The 20,829-nt window shown below is 38.8% G+C and overlaps 2 protein-coding genes across 3 annotated transcripts; both read left to right on the top strand.

Annotated features, from left to right (window-relative positions):
* The first annotated feature begins 827 nt into the window (after positions 1-827).
* On the top strand, positions 828-16,118 carry LOC116708267 (extracellular calcium-sensing receptor-like). 2 transcript variants are annotated; one of them, XM_032546126.1, is made up of 8 exons: positions 828-1,116; positions 1,517-1,811; positions 1,891-2,180; positions 2,394-2,689; positions 3,337-3,536; positions 3,655-3,876; positions 14,971-15,094; positions 15,176-16,118. In XM_032546126.1, the coding sequence occupies exons 2-8, from the start codon at positions 1,551-1,553 to the stop codon at positions 16,072-16,074; spliced, it is 2,292 nt and encodes a 763-aa protein (XP_032402017.1). In that variant the 5' UTR covers positions 828-1,116; positions 1,517-1,550; the 3' UTR covers positions 16,075-16,118. The 2 variants fall into 2 exon arrangements, with proteins under 2 accessions (XP_032402017.1, XP_032402019.1); XM_032546128.1 differs by lacking the exons at positions 14,971-15,094; positions 15,176-16,118 and adding exons at positions 3,970-4,093; positions 4,170-5,290.
* LOC116708266 (extracellular calcium-sensing receptor-like) lies at positions 5,960-10,174 on the top strand. Its single transcript, XM_032546125.1, has 8 exons — positions 5,960-6,290; positions 6,626-6,920; positions 7,012-7,301; positions 7,391-7,686; positions 8,283-8,488; positions 8,577-8,798; positions 8,900-9,023; positions 9,096-10,174. Exons 1-8 carry the CDS (start codon positions 5,995-5,997, stop codon positions 9,992-9,994), a joined length of 2,628 nt encoding a protein of 875 aa, XP_032402016.1. The 5' UTR covers positions 5,960-5,994; the 3' UTR covers positions 9,995-10,174.
* Positions 16,119-20,829: the final 4,711 nt, after the last annotated feature.

The following is a 20,829-nucleotide window of genomic DNA, read 5'->3' as shown; positions in this document are numbered from 1 at the left end:
GTACATTGTAAGTTCAAGTTAAATGGTCATTTTAAAGAGATTCACTACAAGGAGTGAAATATTTCCAAACTTCATTGCTTCAGAACACTAGAGTATCACGTTAGACCCATTAAAAAACAGACATCTTAAACACAAATGTCAAACTTCTGGAAAGTGTTTACATTTTAATTCACTCTACACTTAGTTGAACCTCCTCTGGTAGGAATTACTTCAATAATGCGGCGAGGCATGTAGGCGATCCGCCTGTGGCGCTGTGCGGGTGCAATGGAAACCCAGATTTCTTCCAGGTCATCCTCCTCTCAGCTTCCTCTTTGACAGCCCAGAGGTTTTCTAAGAGGTCCAGGTCAGGTTGAGTTTGCTGGCCAGTGAGGAACAGGAACACCACGGTCATCGAACCAGCTTCTGGTACGTTTGGCAGTGTTACCAGGTGCTGGAAACTAAAATCCATTCACCCTCATTATCAATAACTGTGTCATGACCAGCTGCGCCAAAAGCCAGCCTGAGTTCCAGTAACAGCTGCACAAAAGTTTCAGACTTTTTAAGACATATGTTGCCCACAGCCTTTGACTTTGCCATCTCAGTGTGGTGCTTTAGTTAAAAACGTGACTGAATAGCACACAAGGTCCTTAGACTTCACAAATTTACACATACTGTACATACATTGTTGTTTGTGGCTATAATCTAGCAAATTAAAGTTTATTATTACTTTTGTAAGGATTTGTGTGTATCAAGTGGGTGTCAAGACAGTCACCTGATGTGTCAGTGATGCGTAAAGGCCAATAAAAACCCCACTTCCTCCAAGCCGACAAACACTTGAAGCATGGAGGTTGGCCTGAGGTTAGCAGTGTGTTTATTTGAACTGCTGCCAGCTGTTGTGTTGGGTGTGTCTCTGAATGATGTACAACCGACACTCCAGCCAGTGCATCCTCTAACCACTGCTGGTGTGGAGACGAAGCCTTCATTGGTGAAATGCTCCTTGCAGGGCTCCCCTCGTCTGCCTGCGTTCTCCACGGACGGAGACTTTGTGATTGGAGGAGCTTTTGTGATTCACTACCAAGTGAGCGCGGTGGTTAACAACTACACCACCAAGCCTGGGGTGGCAGCATGCACAGGGAGGTTAGCAAGCAAAATGAGATATTGTTGAAATGCATATGTAGCCTGTTGTATGAAATTAACATTCATGTAAGAAGGAAGGGATATTTAGTGTGAGGAAGTTTTTAAAATTTGGGGGGAAAAACAATTCAATTATTTCACCATGAATGTTATAAATATTACAAAAGTTTAGGTTCAGATCATCATGAGTTGTATTATAATTTCTCATTTTGTGTGTCAAAGCTCTGTTAATCAAAGTTTCAATCTGCTTCTTTCAACATCAGCATCTGTCTCAGCATTAGATTGTGTTACTTGGATTATTATGTTTATAGTGTTTTTTTCTTTCGCTTTTCTTTTTTTTTTTTTTGGTATTTTAATATGAAATTCACCAAATGTGAATGATCACCTGATTTATTCTGTGCAGCTTTAGTGCCCGGGATCTCCGCTTTGCACGCACAATGATCTTTGCAATCGAGGAGATAAACAACAGCACAGAGCTGCTGCCGGGTGTCAGACTGGGTTATCAGATCTATGATACATGCTCCTCTGTGCCTGTTGCCACGCATGTGGCATTTCAACTATCAAACGGTCAGGACCCCGTGTTCTATGAAGACAGTGACTGCTCACAGTCTGGAGTGGTGGTGGCTGCTGTCGGAGACTCTGGATCCACCCCGTCCATCAGCATCTCACGCATCATAGGGCCCTTTAACATCCCTCTGGTAAAAGGTCAAAATCCATTGCAATTAAAATACTAAAATGTGCCTGTGCTGAACTACATTTGGTTTTGTGTTGCTTTAGGTGAGCCACTTTGCCACCTGTGCCTGCCTGTCAGATAAAAAGCAGTTCCCGACTTTTTTCAGAACGATTCCCAGTGACCATTACCAAGCTGATGCACTGGCCAAGCTGGTGAAACACTTTGGTTGGACGTGGATAGGAGCCGTCCACTCGAACTCAGAATATGGTAACAATGGCATGACCTCGTTTCTTGGGACGGCACTCAGAGAGGGGATCTGTGTGGAGTACATCGAATCCTTCTATCGGACCGATCCGAGGAACAAAATCCGGACAGTAGCTGATGCTATTCGCAGGTTTCTATATCTATAGTTTTTCTTTGGTGTCCTTAAAAATTGTACAGGAAATTAAATGTGATGAGTCTATTTTGTGTGATATACATAAAAAGTGGCTACGTCAAAAACACTTGACTAGTATTACAGCTGCATGTCTTAACAAGGGGTTGCACAGTTATAAAACACTGTATAGTTTATGTTATTTTGAGACAACACATTTTTATCTCTCTACAGGTCAACAGCTACAGTTGTTGTTGCGTTTGTAGCTGCTGGTGACATGAAGTTTCTGCTGGAGGAGCTGGCTCTGGACCCCCCTCCACCTCGGCAGTGGATCGGAAGTGAAGGATGGACAACTGACCCAAACTTGATGCGCTTCAGTTTCTGTGCGGGAGCCATTGGAGTTGCTATTCAGAAGTCTGTCATTCCAGGTCTGAGAGATTTCCTCCTGGATCTCTCTCCCTCTGAAGTGGCTGCCTCTCCGCTGCTGGCTGAGTTCTGGGAGGATGCATTCAACTGCAGCCTGACAACAAGTGAGAAAATTTGCTACTTTTTTTCTCTCTCTCTCTCTTGCTTCCTTCTTTGTTAGCATAAAATAAAAATAACTAATCCAATAAAAGTAATAATTTATAGTTACTACTGTAATTAATTTGTTAGGACCAAAATGTTATTTTTAATATCTTTAATGTCACCATTAATGAGTCACAATAACACCATGGTAATAAATGTGTACAGTGTTTATAGCAATAGCTTGTTTTGGGAATTTCTGACTAAAGTGAGTAGCAAATGTATTTTTTTTTTGTTCAAATTAACGATGGGCATTTCTGCCTTAGTCAAAAAAAAAGAGAAAAACTTTAGATTTGATTCAGAGTTTTACTCTAAAGATTTCTAAAGATTGAAGAGTAAAAGAAAGTCAGAATACAAGCAGCAACCAGAAGCTGTTCATGTTTTACTCTGAAAGATGCTTTTAATGTCAGTTACATTGATGGATTATGGGCTGTTCATGACTCATAACTATATATTTATATTAACCACAGCTTTATAATAAGAACTGTATACATATATCCAAATGACCATCATAAATATAGAAATATGTTGTATGGTTTGTCTATTTGTTTGTATGTTTCTCTGTTAAGGTTGTCTATGAGCTAGATTGCAGCTGGGATGTTTTCTTTGACAGGTGTCAATAAGAAAAAATGTGATGGAACAGAAGATATTAAGTCCCTTAAAAGTCCGTACACTGAAACATCTCAGTTAAGAGTTTCTAACATGGTTTATAAGGCCGTGTATGCAATAGGGCATGCTATTCACAATGCAGTGTGTGAGGAAACAAACGGAACCACTCAGTGTGACAAACACATGCGTTTGGAGCCCAAACGGGTCAGTTCAAATAAAAAGTAGATATGTAGGTTTATTTCTCTAATTGTAAAATTGTGGTATACTAAAAAGATAATTATTTCACTATTTATTTTTTTGTCGTTTCCTTCTCGCTTTTCAGGTTTTTACTGAACTAAAGAAAGTTAACTTTTCCCAGAATGGATATCATGTTTCATTCGATGCTAATGGAGACCCTGTGGCTTCTTATGAGCTGGTGAACTGGCAGAAAAGTGAGAAAGGTGTTGTTGAGCTGGTAACGGTGGGGTATTATGACGCATCACTGCCTATAGGACAGAAGTTTCGTATTAACAGGAATTTAAGCTGGACGGATGGCAAAAAACAAGTAATAAATTTAATGTAAGCAGTTTATGCAGAGTGGGTAAAACTCAGTTACAAAAAGAGTTCAACTATTTTGTTCCCTCTGACATGATAACAGGTTCCAGTGTCAGTTTGCTCAGAGAGTTGTCCTGCAGGAACTCGTAAAGTGTTGCAGAAAGGAAAACCAATCTGCTGCTATGACTGTATACCATGTCCTGAAGGAGAGATCAGTAATATGACAGGTACAGCTTCTTTCGGTATTTTTCTGTACATTTCCCAATGACAGAGGATTAACAGATGTTTCTGGTTCATTTTTAGATTCCCCTGATTGCTTCCCGTGTCCCAGAGAGTTCTGGCCGAATGCAGAGAGAGATGCTTGTTTCCTGAAACCTGTGGAGTTTCTTTCCTTCAATGAAGTCCTATCAATCATCCTGGCTGTAGTTTCCATTGGTGGAGCCTGTCTGGCCATCATTACAGCAGTGATTTTCTTCCAACACAGAACAACTCCGATTGTCAGAGCCAACAACTCAGAGCTGAGCTTCCTGCTGCTCTTCTCTCTGACTCTGTGTTTCTTATGTTCATTAACTTTCATTGGAGCCCCCTCTGAGTGGTCCTGCATGCTGCGGCACACAGCGTTTGGCATCACATTTGTTCTCTGTATCTCCTGTGTTCTTGGAAAAACTATAGTGGTTCTAATGGCCTTTAAAGCTACACTTCCTGGTAGTAATGCAATGAAATGGTTTGGTCCTCCACAACAAAGAATGACTGTAGTGTCTTTTACCTTTATTCAGGTTATAATATGTATCATTTGGTTGGTTGTGAGTCCTCCCTTCCCAGTGAAAAATCTGACCACCTACAAGGAGAAGATCATCCTGGAATGTGCGTTAGGCTCTGCTGTTGGTTTCTGGGCTGTGCTCGGCTACATCGGCCTGCTGGCTGTGTTTTGCTTTGTGTTAGCTGTTCTAGCTCGGAAACTACCTGATAATTTTAACGAAGCCAAGATGATAACCTTCAGCATGTTGATATTCTGTGCAGTCTGGATCACCTTCATCCCAGCTTATGTCAGCTCTCCTGGAAAATTTACTGTCGCTGTGGAGATATTTGCTATTCTGGCCTCCAGTTTTGGACTGATACTGTGTATATTTGCTCCAAAGTGTTTCATTATTTTGTTTCAACCTGATAAGAACACCAAGAAACATTTAATGAACAAAAACTAAGTTAAACCTCCAAGAAGACTGGAATTAATGTGACAAAAATACAGGTAGTATTAATCCAGTTGTTGCATATCTTAAATTATTTACACCTATTTGAAAAAGCTTTGCTGCCATGCATGAAGTAAACAGTTTGGAGCAGTAGTTTCTATGCACACATGTTCCATTGTGGGAGTGTAATGTATGTCAGTCTGTTGTTTTCTTGTTTCAAAAATAAATCATGTACTAAACAAATGTCTCTGGATATTAATGTAAACACATTGATTTACTGGATACATCATAAAACACAGTGCAGCAATCCTCAATTTCAAGTTTGTGTAATAGCTACAGTAGCTTACCAAAACGTTCATACGACTTCAACTAATTCAGATTTTTTTTTCGACCAACAACCCCAGCTGGCCCATCGTAGAACACAGCCTTGAAAAAAAATGAAAATTTGATTTCGATCCTCGTCCTACTAAAGGAACGCCATAATGTCATGTACTTTCCTTGAACAGGATGCCATTTTACAGCACAAACAAGCAATTAAGCTACTTTCAGTTGTTCTGAAAATGTTTTATGTCAAATATTACTTGAAGGAAAATTGACTTTGCAATTCCATGCAAAGTCGACTTGGCCTCTGTCTTTAGTTTCCTTTCCGCTTTGAGGATGATTTCAGTAGTGGTCTTTGACTCAGAATATTCAACGCTTAGAATACTGATCAGATAGTTCAATGAGTAAATGTGAGTACCGTAAATTTAAGCCAATTTCTGCAATTTTGCCACAGTGTTAGACAGCCCGGTTGTATAGAGGCTTAGGTTAGGTCACTTTAAGACGGGATCATAGATCCCTAGGTGAGCGCATGTTCTTTTTAATGACCCGATATAAAACGCATGTTAATGAGAACGCTCTTGCACCAGAGCACAAACACCCAGAATACAAACGGTGGCAGAATGGAGGTCGGTCTGAGATTAGCGATGAGTTTGTTTGAACTGGTCACAGTTGTTGTGCTGGGTGGGTCTCTCAATGGAGTAAAGGAAAGAAATCAGCGTATAGATAAGCTGACTGGCCCTGATTTCAGTGCTGAGGCTTCATTGGTGAAATGTACACTGCAGGGTATGCCTCGTCAACCTGCGTTCTCCATGGACGGGGACTTTGTGATTGGAGGGGCTTTCTTCATTCACTACCAAGTGCAGACAGTGATTAATAACTACACCACCAAGCCTGAGCTTCCAATATGCAAAGGGAGGTTAGTAAAGAGGAAAGACACAAATATGTTAGATGAAGATATGGATGAATCTTTTAAAAAACTTGATTTTGCATGTTCAAAACGATGCAAATATGCTTAGCAGTAGATTTGAGTGACTTGAATTGTTCTAGTAATTTAACTTAAATTTCAGTTAACAACATTTGTTCATTTGAATCTCGCCGAATTTTGAAATCATTTCATGTTTTGGAACAACTTTGTTGGAACCAACAAAATTTGGAACTTTGTTGGTTCCAAAACTTTAACTTTTTTTTTAATATCAGGAAAATGTTTATCCTGGGTTAACATCAGAACTCTCCTCATTTCATTCTGTGCAGCTTTAACGCTTGGGGTCTGCACTTTTCTCGCACAATGGTCTTTGCTATTGAGGAGATCAACAACAGCACAGAGCTGCTGCCAGGCGTCAGACTTGGATATCAGATATTTGACAGCTGCGCCTCTGTGCCTGTTGCCATGCATGTGGCATTTCAGCTTTCTAACAGCCAGGACCCCGCGTTTTACCAAGGTAGCAACTGTTCAAAGTCTGGAGAGATGGTGGCTGCTGTTGGAGACTCTGGATCCACATCCTCCATCAGCATCTCACGAATCTTTGGGTCCTTTAAAATCCCTCTGGTAAGTTGTGTATATTAATTAAAAACTAATTTATGTACATGAAAATGTTAAATTCGTTATTATTATTTTTAAAATTATATTCCTTTTGTAGGTGAGCCACTTTGCCACCTGTGCCTGCCTGTCTGATAAACAGGAGTACCCGACTTTTTTCAGAACGATTCCCAGTGATTATTACCAAGCTGCTGCACTGGCCAAACTGGTGAAACACTTTGGCTGGACTTGGATCGGAGCCGTCCATTCAGACTCAGATTATGGAAATAATGGCATGGCTGCTTTCCTTGACACAGCACTCAAAGAGGGGATCTGTGTGGAGTACATTGAATCTTTCTATCGGACTGACCCACAGAACAAGATCAGAAAAGTAGCTGATGCCATCCGCAGGTTTTTGAATTTTTTATTTTGCCACTGTGCCTTATAATTTTGTGAACCTTAATTTTGATTTGTTTTACACATTTTTTTTTTTTTTCCAGATCTACAGCCAAAGTAGTTTTGGCATTTGCAGGTGGGGGTGATATGAAGGTCCTCCTAGAGGAGCTGAGCAGAGAACCTACCCCACATCGGCAGTGGATCGGAAGTGAAGGCTGGATAAGTGAACCGGTCTTGATGAGTTTCAGTTTCTGTGCGGGAGCCATTGGAGTTGCCATTCCGCAGTCTATCATCCCAGGTCTGAGAGATTTCCTCCTGGATCTCTCTCCCTCTGAAGTGGCAGCGTCCTCAGTGCTGACTGAGTTCTGGGAGGATGCATTCAACTGCAGCCTGACAGAGGGTAGGACATTTTTGTGTGTGTTTTTTAATTTAATACTTAACTTTCAGTTATGTTCACTTTGAATGGGAAATTTATTCCAATAATGACAACATTTTCAGCTGTTATTATTGTCAATACTTTCTATTTACTCAGTTTCACCCAAGAGTTTAAATAATCAAATTAATGTGGACTTAAACCATTATTTAAAATGAAATTTAATTAGTGTCACTACATGTCACACTAAATACATCTTTTGTTCATTCTTGGACAAAACTATAACATCAAACCACTAAACATTTGTCAGTAAAATACACTGGTCATGTTTCTAGCAGGTAAAATCTTTTGAACTTTACAAAGATAACTAATCTTTTTGGGTATGTTTTTTTTCCAAAGCTCAGTTTCAAATACATCAACAATGGGCCAAAGACAAAGTAGAGTTTGCTTCCAACAACTTCTCACTTATAGGTTCAGTTTACAAACTAAACTAATGTTTAGTTTGTAAAACTACTGATAACAAGACCTAGAGAAATATGTCATTAAAAACAACATTTATCAATTTGCCCTGGATGAGTTGTGTGTGTATTTCCATGTTTATTAGACTTTTTTCTTCTCCTTAGCTGCTGATCCACATAAGGGAAAATGTGATGGAACAGAAGATATTAAAGCTCTTAAAAGTCCATACACTGAAACATCTCAGTTAAGAGTTTCTAACATGGTTTATAAGGCTGTGTATGCAATAGGGCATGCTATTCACAATGCAGCGTGTCAGGAAACAAACGGAACCACTCAGTGTGACAAACACATGCGTCTAGAGCCTGAACAAGTTAGTTTAAGTAAAAAGTAAATCAGTTTTTAACTTTTTTACTGTTATTGATTTTTTTCCCTCTCCCTGTGTCTTTACTATTTTACAGGTTTTAACTGAACTAAAGAAAGTAAACTTTTCCCAAAATGGCTACCATGTTTCATTTGATGCTAATGGAGACCCTGTGGCGTTTTATGAGCTGGTAAACTGGCAGAGAAGTGAGAGTGGAGTTATTGAACTGGTAACAGTGGGATATTATGATGCATCACTGCCAAAGGGCCAGGAGTTTCGTATCAACGGGAAATTAACATGGATGGATGGTTACAAGCAAGTAATGAATCTATCACCAATAATTTATGCAGAGGTCATACACTGTAGATGCTTGTAAAATATGGTAAATTATTGCTTTTTTTTTCTTTGACTAAATAACAGGTTCCAGTGTCAGTTTGCTCAGAGAGTTGTCCTCCAGGAACTCGTAAAGTGTTGCAGAAAGGAAAACCAATCTGCTGCTATGACTGTATACCATGTCCTGAAGGAGAGATCAGTAATATGACAGGTAAAATCCTATTCTTTATTTTATTTTCAAATAATTTAGTATTGACACATGTGTCTACACCATTTTTTTTAGATTCCCCTGATTGCTTCCCGTGTCCCAGAGAGTTCTGGCCAAATGCAGAGAGAGATGCTTGTTTCCTGAAACCTGTGGAGTTTCTTTCCTTCAATGAAGTCCTGTCAATCATCCTGGCTGTAGTTTCCATCAGTGGAGCCTTTCTGGCCATCATTACAGCAGTGATTTTCTTCCATCACAGAACAACTCCGATTGTCAGAGCCAACAACTCAGAGCTGAGCTTCCTGCTGCTCTTCTCTCTGACTCTGTGTTTCTTATGTTCATTAACTTTCATTGGAGCCCCCTCTGAGTGGTCCTGCATGCTGCGGCACACAGCGTTTGGCATCACATTTGTTCTCTGTATCTCCTGTGTTCTTGGGAAAACTATAGTGGTTCTAATGGCCTTTAAAGCTACACTTCCTGGTAGTAATGCTATGAAATGGTTTGGTGCACCACAGCAAAGAATGACTGTAATATCTTTTACATTTATTCAGGTTATAATATGTATCATTTGGTTGGTTGTGAGTCCTCCCTTCCCAGTGAAAAATCTGACCACCTACAAGGAGAAGATCATCCTGGAATGTGCGTTAGGCTCTGCTGTTGGTTTCTGGGCTGTGCTCGGCTACATCGGCCTGCTGGCTGTGTTTTGCTTTGTGTTAGCTGTTCTAGCTCGGAAACTACCTGATAATTTCAACGAAGCAAAGATGATAACCTTCAGCATGTTGATATTCTGTGCAGTCTGGATCACCTTCATCCCAGCTTATGTCAGCTCTCCTGGAAAATTTACTGTGGCTGTGGAGATATTTGCTATTCTGGCCTCCAGTTTTGGACTGATACTGTGTATATTTGCTCCAAAGTGTTTCATTATTTTGTTTCAGCCAGAAAAAAACACCAGGAAATATTTAATGAATAAAAAGTAAGACAGTTTCCCCAGAAGGCTAGAAGCAAAGTGACAAAAATACAGCTGGTATTAACCAAGTTGACAAATATGCTAAACTGTTTATAGACATTTGCAAAAGCTTTGCTATTATGCCCTAAATAACAGTTTGGTCGCAGTAGTTTCTATGCACACATGTTCCATTGGTGAGAGTATAATGTATGTCAGTGTGTTGGTTTCTTATTTCAAGAATAAATCATGTACTACACAAATGTCTCTAGATGTAAATGTAAACACAAAGGCATGAGTAGAAGGATGCAGAAACACAAAGCTAATCTAAATTAACTTTTAAAACAAGAAAAACATGGAATTATTGCTGAGCTGCTGAGACAGGCTGTCTGCTTGTACAACACCGAAAATAATTATATGATTAGATCTCATTTTCCCTGATCACTAATATTCCTGTAATTCACAAGCTCAACCATAAGGGATGCTCTGCCTAGAATCTTGCATGCGTTTTCTACCGCCATCCCCCACTGCGAATAGTGAAGTGTAGCCTCGAACAAAATCTTTGCAAACAACAAAATTTCTTAAGCATTCATCTTGATATGGCTTTAACTGCTCAATAAAATCAATTGAGTCATTAGTTGCTCAATTGCAATTAAGTAATTGGAAACAATAGCTTCTTTCAGTTCTTCCACTGCGATTGACAACCATTGGCAGACTATGATTTTAGTCTCGTTTACATGAGACCGCTGCCCGGAATCTGCTGGTAGTTTCAGATGCCGATTGTGGAAAAGTTCCACGTTAAGAGACAGCCTCAAAATCCTTTCTCTCTTGGTTTATTTCCCTACCCGTGCATGACTAGACGAAACCCTCCCACCATGTGTTCTGTGCAGATGAGATTTTACACCTGCTTCAAACCCCCATAGGCAGTGTTCCGGAAAAAAAAATCCACTCTTAGACAAGGTCTCAAAAACAGCTGCTGTCAGAGGCTTTGATCCCTGGAGGTAGATTCCAACAAAAAATCTCTAGACATTTCAACAAGGCCAAAAACAGCACAGAAAATGAATAGCCTTGTTCACAATGCCTCCTTTTGTTTGGCGATTGGCCCGGTTGAAGTTCAACTGGAGAAATCAAATTCAATGGGAGAAATCTTGATTGGAGCATTGGATGTAAATGAGAATCAAATTAGACTGAGTTGGAAGGCCATGAACAGCCTATAATACAGAGTACGGTATGGCAATTCAAAGTAAATGCATTCTACCAATCTACATTTACAGCTAAGATCACAATTATTCAAACCCCTGACACATATAAATTAAATGTTTTTCCAGTAAAACAATAATTTCTTTCTAACAGAAAATGATACATAGATCTCCCAAGATATGTTAGCACAAGAGACAAAAAGAGTCATTTTTGTAAATAAAATCTCAGTTTTTGTTTGCATTTTAAGATAAAAATGGTATACTGAAAATGATTTACATGTATAAAGCCTAAGTAGCATGAAAACAATTGAACATTTCCTCATATTGACAATCCTTTTAGAATGACTTTTTTTGAAGTCATTCAAAAATATGAATGACTTTATGGTGAGCTCCAAGGCCATGAAGTCTTTTATCTCCGAGAGTCATCATTTAGATTTAGGTTGGTACTAACATGGGTAATAGTAATGTTTATGATTAGCTAAAATAATAAATTTAAGCATATTGGTTACATAAAAAGATTTTAAATATAAATCTGCCATGGGCTTGAATGATTTAGGGGTTTCACTGTATGAAATGCCAATTCATACTTCTTAGTAAATGCTTAAAGTATTATTGAGTTAAGTGATTGTGGAAAGCTGGAAATTTAGAGATATAAAAATAAAACAGAAAAAGAAAGTGGAATTTTTTATGTAAGGTCATTTTAAGACAATCAAAGATGACTGGATGAGGTCATGTTGTTAATAATTAATGACCACATGACATATCAAAGATGTTTAAAGGCCTGTAAATACACACCTCCTCATATAGACACTTGAAAAATGGAGATTGGCTTGAGACTAGCAGTGAGTTTGTTTGAGCTGATCATTGTTCTTGTGTTGGGTGGGAATCTAGATGATCTGAAGATTCTCCCTACAGAAGCTCTGACTGCTGCTGCTGGCAGCGTCACATCATCATCATCAGAGCAATGCATCCTACATGGTACTCCTCCTGCACCCGCATTTTCACTCCATGGAGATTTTGTGATTGGAGGCTCTTTCTTAATTCACTACAAAATGAAAACGGTGATTTATAACTACACCACCAAGCCTGAGCCTCCAAGATGCACAGGGAGGTTAGTTAAAGGGGACATTTTTGTGCCAAAAGTTCTGTCATATTTAGAAAAATAAATTAGATATGTAATTTTTATGTTTCAAAATAAGCAGAATTGTTGTGGTATTATTTGATGTAATGCAAAGAGGGTTTTTTTGTGCTTTTTGGAGTTTTTGCTCATGCTTTTTTTAGTCATTTTAATATTAAATCAGAACTCATTTGAGCTGTTTTATTCTCGGAAGTTTCTTTAGTCATGCAACATTTTGAGAAAATATTTTAGAGTAATATCAGTTGTTGATTATTTGCGCAGGCTTTAATTAGTTTCTGACAGCTACTAGTTTATATTGTCTTTTTGTATTTTATCCTGAATGTTTTCTTACATTAACTAAATGATTCACTGATCCTCTGCAGCCTTCATCCCAGAGAGCTGCGCTTTTCTCGCGCAATGATCTTTGCCATTGAGGAGATAAACAACAGCACAGAGCTGCTGCCAGGAATCAAACTGGGTTATCAGATCCATGACACCTGCGCATCTGTGCCTGTAGCTGTGCATGTTGCATTTCAGCTAGTGAACGGCCAGGACCCCGTGTTTTACCAGGGCAGGAATTGTTCTCAGTCTGGAGTGGTGGTGGCTGCTGTGGGAGACTCTGCATCCACTCCATCCATCAGCATGTCACGCATCATGGGGCCCTTCAACATTCCTCTGGTGATTAGACTGAATTAATTTCTGAATGAAACTTTAAGATGTACATGTGGTAATATTTTATCTCCTTAATGTTTTTTTTTCTATGTAGGTGAGCCATTTTGCAACTTGTGCCTGCCTGTCAGATAAACAAGAATATCCAACATTTTTCAGAACCATTCCCAGTGACCAGTTCCAAGCTGACGCCCTGGCCAAGCTGGTGAAACACTTTGGTTGGACTTGGATTGGTGCCGTCCACTCGGACTCAGATTATGGAAATAATGGCATGGCTTCCTTTATAAAGGCAGCAAACAGTGAGGGGATCTGTGTGGAGTACATTGAATCATTTTATCGGACTGACCCACAAACCAAGATCAGAAGAGTTGCTGACGTTATCCGCAGGTGTTGATGCTGAACCTCTTCAGAAAACCTTGAATTGTTTTCAGAAGAGATCACTTTATCTTGTTATATAAAGTCTTTTCTATTATTTCAAGTATGGCTACAGGTTTATGTTTATATGAGTTCAAATAAATTGTAATTATATTTAATGTTATTATTAAATGTCCTTGTTAGTTTAATTCACATTACAATTTCTGTCCAGGTCAACAGCAACGGTTGTTGTTGCGTTTGTAGCTGATGGTGACATGAAGTTCCTGTTAGAAGAGCTGGCTCTGGACCCTCCTCCACCTCGGCAATGGATTGGAAGTGAATCCTGGATAACCGACCCAAACTCCATGAGCTTCAGTTTCTGTGGAGGAGCCATTGGAGTTGCCATTCAGAAATCTGTCATCCCAGGTCTGAGAGATTTCCTCCTGGATCTCTCTCCATCTAATGTCGCTGCCTCCTCAGTGCTGACTGAGTTCTGGGAGGAGGCATTCAACTGCAGCCTGACAAAAAGTGAGTTATGCTCTTTTCACATTATTTTGTTTTACAGTCTTTTCAAAATGCAACTGTATGTGTATCGTTTTTTATTGAGACTTAAAAACAAAAATAAATGTCACTTTTATATACTGGTATGGTTCTGAATGTCCATCTTATCTTTTCCCACAAAAGACAGAATCACTTTTATGTCTGAACATCTGGTATCCTTCCAATTGATAATAGTCATTGTTATTGGTTGATTTATTGTTTAAAGAGATCTGGGTTATATGACCTTATGTTATCCACCTTATACAGTGGTGGATTTAATCCCGATGCAGCATTTTCCCTGTTGTACATTATAAGTGTTACCAGTGTCACATTATCTTTAGACATTCGTAAAGTTTTTTAAAGAGATAAGTTTTGAGTATTTTTTTGTGTTAAAATATACTTTTCATAATATTTCAGTCATACTGCATTTCAAGTTACCATTGTTTGATGTGTTTATTGGGACATCTGTGTTGATATAATCCAAATTTTATTTAGCTGCTGTTGTAACCAAGAGACAGTGTGATGGAACTGAAGATATTAAAGTGCTTGTAAGCCCGTACACTGAAACATCTCAGTTAAGAATCACTAACATGGTGTACAAGGCTGTTTATGCTGTAGCACATGCCATACATGATGCTGTATGTAAGGAAACAGAGAACAAGACAAAATGTGACAAACACATCAATATGGAGCCCAAACAGGTCAGTTTATTAAGTTGTAGATTTATGAGTTTAATGTGAAAAGACTGAAAATATAAGCATGTTAAACAAGGTTTAAACTACTTTCCATCTGTGTTTCTTTTATTGCTTAGCTTTTTGCTGCATTAAAGAAAGTGAACTTTACCCAAAACGGTTATCATGTCTCATTTGATAAAAACGGAGATCCTGTGGCTTTTTATGAACTTGTAAACTGGCAGAAAAGTGAGAGTGGAGTTATTGAACTGGTAACAGTGGGATATTATGATGCATCACTGCCAAAGGGCCAGGAGTTTAATATCAACGGGAAATTAACCTGGTTGGAAGGTGGAACACAAGTAACGTGACTTTTGACTAATTACTCAATGTTGCTTGTAAAGAAAATTAAACAACATAAAAGTTTAAAATTGTTGTTTTGCTGCTGTTTCTGCTTCAGGTTCCAGTGTCAGTTTGCTCAGAGAGTTGTCCTCCAGGAACTCGTAAAGTGTTGCAGAAAGGAAAACCAATCTGCTGCTATGACTGTATACCATGTCCTGAAGGAGAGATCAGTAATATGACAGGTATGTTTTGGAAATCTTAATGCAGATTTTATTATTAAAAATATGGTTGCATACTCTGATTTTTTTTCATTTTGTTTTTAGATTCTCCTGATTGCTTCCCATGCCCCAGAGAGTTCTGGCCTAATGCAAACAAAGACGCTTGTTTCCACAAACCTGTGGAGTTTCTTTCCTTCGATGAAGTCCTGTCAATTATCCTGGCTGTATTCTCTGTTGGTGGAGCCGTACTCACTGTCATAACAGGAGTGATTTTCCTCCATCACAGAACAACTCCAATTGTCAGAGCCAACAACTCTGAGCTGAGCTTCCTGCTGCTCTTCTCTCTGACTCTGTGTTTCTTATGTTCATTAACTTTCATTGGAGCCCCCTCTGAGTGGTCCTGCATGCTGCGGCACACAGCGTTTGGCATCACATTTGTTCTCTGTATCTCCTGTGTTCTTGGGAAAACTATAGTGGTTCTAATGGCCTTTAAAGCTACACTTCCTGGTAGTAATGCAATGAAATGGTTTGGTCCTCCACAGCAAAGAATGACTGTAATATCTTTTACATTTATTCAGGTTATAATATGTATCATTTGGTTGGTTGTGAGTCCTCCCTGCCCAGTGAAAAATCTGACCACCTACAAGGAGAAGATCATCCTGGAATGTGCGTTAGGCTCTGCTGTTGGTTTCTGGGCTGTGCTCGGCTACATCGGCCTGCTGGCTGTGTTTTGCTTTGTGTTAGCTGTTCTAGCTCGGAAACTACCTGATAATTTTAACGAAGCCAAGATGATAACCTTCAGCATGTTGATATTCTGTGCAGTCTGGATCACCTTCATCCCAGCTTATGTCAGCTCTCCTGGAAAATTTACTGTGGCTGTGGAGATATTTGCTATTCTGGCCTCCAGTTTTGGCCTGATACTGTGTATATTTGCTCCAAAGTGTTTTATTATTTTGTTTCAGCCAGACAAAAACACCAAGAAATGTTTAATGAACAAGCACTGATCATAAATTACCTAAAGATTGTCAGATGTCATGGTGCATTTTATTGCCACTTGTAAACCTAATTATTCTTGGCAAATTAGCAATGCATGATGTTTTCTTAGTACTTATCAAAAAAATTAACTTCTCTTGTTGAAGACCCCTGAATTGTGACTATAAGAGATGTTCTTTTACTTTGTAATTTTTACAATTTTTTATGACATATATTTTATGTCTTAAAAAAAGATTTTCTTGGTACTCAGATCAAGATGAATTATACACAGACCTATCCCTAACTGTTGGGCTGTCAGGTGAATAAGAAGTATGTGTAATGTCTGCTGATCTAATTTTTAATTAAGTTGAAGAAAAAATGTATTCTTAACTCTTCTCACTAATACATCCAGCTCACTTTATCACACTGTATCTGTGTTTGTGTCTTGCTTTTATTGCATTATTAACACAGTCATTAAAAAACGTGTTTCTGTCTCCAATGTTGATTGTTACTCAGGTTTTGTTGGGAGGGTTGCTTGCATTTTGGTTGGTGGTTTGACGACATAGCTGTAGCACACACAAAGTAAACACAACTTATGGGGCCCAATAAAGCCTGCCAATGGTGGAGCAGTGGTTCCTCACACCATAGTATGATAGCATGCTCAGGAAACTCGTATCCCTTATAAAATAAGTAGTTAGTGCTCATTAGTGCACCATTAAAACTGTGGGGAAATTTCATAAAAAAATATGCTTTTTTGATATATTTGTTAAAACTGTCATTATTTCGCTATAATGTAACATGAGGCAGATAAATGAGAGAAAAAAAATTGAGCTCTCCACATTTCAGAGCGGCATTTTATTGAGGTCGGCCTAAGGGCACAGCTGTGCAAAATTCATGGCGTCTAATCTGGATCTTGATACGTCACACCTGCAAGGTGAAAAGTGCTTACTATTTAGGCATATTTGTGAACATTTGAGAGAAATTATTATTGTATTTGTGCGTGTAGACAATGTTTTACATATCTGAGTCCAGCTCATAAAATGTGGGAGCAAAAACAAAAGTGCTGCATTTATATTTTTGTTCCGTATCCTAGTTACATAACTGTGCTTACATTAACATCCAGAGGCTTTTTTTTTAGTTGGTCGATGATTTATTCATGAAACAAGGACCAACAGGCTGATATACCTTAAACTCCCACCAAAGGAACATGTGTGCAAATAAATTACTGCTGGATTATTCAATGCATAAACAGATCCGTCTGAACACCGGCCACGCAGCATGCATGATGTGTGTCAAAACAAGCATGCACCATGCAGCACCCTTTCGTTTTACGGCGCCAAAATGTGTCAAACTGCGTCCTATCAAATGCCATCTGTACCAATGACTGATCCACTAGCAGCCTTGAGATTTTTACGAATAAGAAGGTAGCATACGGACCCTTCGCACGTGACACCATGCTCTTCAGGACTCCGCCCACTCCGCCATGACAGACGTCAAAGCAACCAAAACCAGACATTTGTAACCTAATATCGCTTCTATTTAGTTGATTTTACTTTCGAAATGGCCACAGGACCGGCTGCACAAACGGACCAGGACGCAAACCGAACTTGTCATTTTGTTTTATATAACTTCTAATGCAGTGTTGTATAAAGTACTGAAATCTCAGAGTCAAGTAAAAGTACAAGTACCTCTCCAAAATATGACTTTGGTAAAAGTCGAAGTCACTGACTGAAATGTTACTTGAGTAAAAGTCTTAAAGTATTTGAAACTTCTTGTACTTAAGTATGGAAATTACTGTAAAAATGGATGTACTCAAGTAATGTAATGAAAAGTACAAGTAAAAAGTAAAACAAAGCAAATGCAGTTTGAATGACATTTTTTATATTTTGGTAAACTTGTCAAATACACTTAAAATAATGTACCCAACCAAGTGCAGGCAAAATTAAACCTGCTAATAGATATACCTGCAGGCATCATTTAGTTAAGAAAATTAGGTGCTTTACCTATAGCACAAGGTTAACTTAACCTGCTTTACAACTGAACCAGCTTCTTAGTATACCCTCCAGGACAGAAAATACAAAGTTTTTGTAAGCCTTAAGTTTTCCCTTCAAGTAAGGTCAGTGCTGAAAATGAGAAAAATAAATAGTACAGAAAATGCGGCCAACATGAAGAAAAAGAGCTGTTACGATTACTCTACTTCACAAATCAGTGAATCAGTCAATCCTACAGTCAGTAGGTGGTGCACACAACTGGTCATTTTGCAAAAGAAAAAAAGAATTGGGAGGGAAATGCAGCTTATTGGCATCTGTAAACCTGGTTTTGAACTTGCATTCCTTTCCTATATTCGTTAAATTTAGTCTAAATTGCTATCGCTTCTGTCCCCCTTGAACAGAGGAGTGTAGGTAGCCTGCTACAGTCAACATTAGGCCTAAGCTAAATACACCACGTGTGGAACTGAAACAATGCCAAACAAAGTTCATTTATGGTCAACGTTTCACAATACAGTAGTGCCTAGTGACCAAGCTATAGTTACTGAAACAGGAGGATTATAACCATTTCATAAGAAGTTACCTCGATGTGTTTCTTCAAGTTGGACGGGGAGTTTTTGTAAGATAGAATTTCCATGTGACTGCTACTGATTGCGAGACTTGCTTTGTGTTTAATGGGAGAAGCGAAACAGGTGTATCCTAATTAAAAGTAAAGAAATCAAGAAATGGCAAAAAATGTGGAATGAAGATAAGAAAGGAAGAAGATTATATGAAGTACAAAAGTCAGTTTGAATTCGAAGCATTAATGAACGAAACAGAAGAGAAGAAATAATAATTAGTAGATTAAGAGTAGGTCATACCTACTTAAATGACATGCTTTATAAAATAGGGAGGAAAAATAATGATAAATGTGAGAGATGTGGAGAGAAAGAAAATGTAGAACACATATTGATGAACTGTAAGTCAAATGAACTCGAAAGGGAAGAATTAAAGAGAATAGTTAGAAATATGGGGCATGAATGGAATCTTAAAGGTATATTAGGAAATGAAGGAAACATAACAGATATTCACAAATTAAGGAAAGCATTGTTTATTTATCTTAAGAATACAAAATTAAAAAGTAGAATTTAATAGATATGAAGTAATGCTTCTACACACTCATGTACAGTAGGTGGCGGTATGCACCTTAAAGTTGCTTGTGATCCGCCATAATAGAAAAGAAGAAGAAGAAGAAGTATCCTATTGGTGGTGATGAACAAGCCCAGGCAAGCAGGCTACGGACTTTGTTCGGTAGCCTACTTGCTACATGCTAATCAGTAGGTGGGGTCAAAACACTTGCGTTTCTCTCTCTCGCTTTTTTGTAACGAGTAACTAAACCACACATTGAAAATGTATCGGAGTAAAAGTACGCAATTAAGTTCGGAAATATAGTGAAGTAAAAGTGAAAGTCATCAAAAATTTTCATACTCCAGGAAAGTATGAAGTACTCCAAAATATACTTAAGTAAAGTAGTGAAGTATTTTTACTTCGTTACTATACAACACTGTTCTAATGAGGAAAACATGGCGGCGATGGCTAGCAAAGTCAATCATAATGAATGGCAGCCCTCGGTGTAACCGCGGATTTGCAGCGAACGCTTTTTACAAGGTAAGAAGATTACCGTTCACTTTGTAAGTAAGTATGATTAGAAATGTATCACGAGCCTGACCACTGGTAACCATGGAGACAGTACCGCACCATCATGTAGCCTAGCATGTTTGGAAAACAAATGGTTAGCATCTCGTCTTTTGTACGTTTTTTAATGTCGCTGCGGTTTAAAGGGAATCGCTATTTATGACGTAGTAATATAAATCATGTGGTGTGAATTCTGACAAAGTCGGTAATTTGATCGGGACTTCAGGAGGGAGGAGATATGGATCGGTTTCTAAGCTAGCTGTTTGTAACTTTTGTAAATACCGCCGTCTATGAGCAGCAAACAGGTGTGTTATGTGGCTCCTATTTGACTCGAACGAATAGAAGCCATGAATAAACTGGCACAACATTGGAAAACAATTTCAGTCGCTCTGTTCAATACTCCCATCCCTCGATTCCGACGTCCATCATGGCGCCTCTTATGATTTATTGACTAGTTGCACAAGGTCAATAGACTATGGTTTATTTTACTATATTTTTAGAGCAGTGCTGTTCTGCTTTTCAATATTAATTCTGCTTAATGTTCAGTTTTATAGCTGATTTAAACTGTATGACTGGCAATTACTTGGCATTTAAACCGGACTTTTTTTGTTGGCAGCGATTCAGGCACAAGACCGGGCTGGTTACAGGTAGCAAGTCTAACATTATTCATTCACAAAGTGTGAGTTAACTGTAGACTGATTGTAAATTGTATCAGCCCAGCCGCCGAGCCTACATCCCCTTTGTTCTCTCTGGGCAGTGCAGCCGTGATGTCAGGGACTGAAGGCTGAGTTATAGTGGCGGTTTTAACAGTTTGTGTTGAGCAACAGTGATTTTCTTCCATCACAGAACAACTCCAATTGTCAGAGCCAACAACTCAGAGCTGAGCTTCCTGCTGCTCTTCTCTCTGACTCTGTGTTTCTTATGTTCACTAACTTTCATTGGAGCCCCCTCTGAGTGGTCCTGCATGCTGCGGCACACAGCGTTTGGCATCACATTTGTTCTCTGTATCTCCTGTGTTCTTGGGAAAACTATAGTGGTTCTAATGGCCTTTAAAGCTATACGTAGTAATGTCATGAAATGGTTTGGTCCTCAACAACAAAGAATGACTATAATATCTTTTACATT

The sequence above is a fragment of the Xiphophorus hellerii genome, chromosome 18, assembly GCF_003331165.1.
Source record: "Xiphophorus hellerii strain 12219 chromosome 18, Xiphophorus_hellerii-4.1, whole genome shotgun sequence".
Classification (NCBI taxonomy): Eukaryota; Metazoa; Chordata; class Actinopteri; order Cyprinodontiformes; family Poeciliidae; genus Xiphophorus; species Xiphophorus hellerii.
Note: the sequence above shows the minus strand (reverse complement) of the source record. Positions and strands in the feature narration are given on the sequence as shown.

Bases quoted from the DNA above. Each gene is read 5' to 3' on its own strand.
- LOC116708266 (XM_032546125.1), top strand. From the start codon at position 5,995: ATGGAGGTCGGTCTGAGATTAGCGATGAGTTTGTTTGAACTGGTCACA. The intron at 7,687-8,282 runs GTAGGACATTTT...TCTTCTCCTTAG, and splicing joins CAACTGCAGCCTGACAGAGG to CTGCTGATCCACATAAGGGA. The intron at 8,489-8,576 runs GTTAGTTTAAGT...ACTATTTTACAG, and splicing joins TGCGTCTAGAGCCTGAACAA to GTTTTAACTGAACTAAAGAA.
- LOC116708267 (XM_032546126.1), top strand. From the start codon at position 1,551: ATGATCTTTGCAATCGAGGAGATAAACAACAGCACAGAGCTGCTGCCG. The intron at 2,181-2,393 runs GTTTCTATATCT...ATCTCTCTACAG, and splicing joins GTAGCTGATGCTATTCGCAG to GTCAACAGCTACAGTTGTTG. The intron at 15,095-15,175 runs GTATGTTTTGGA...TTTTGTTTTTAG, and splicing joins AGAGATCAGTAATATGACAG to ATTCTCCTGATTGCTTCCCA.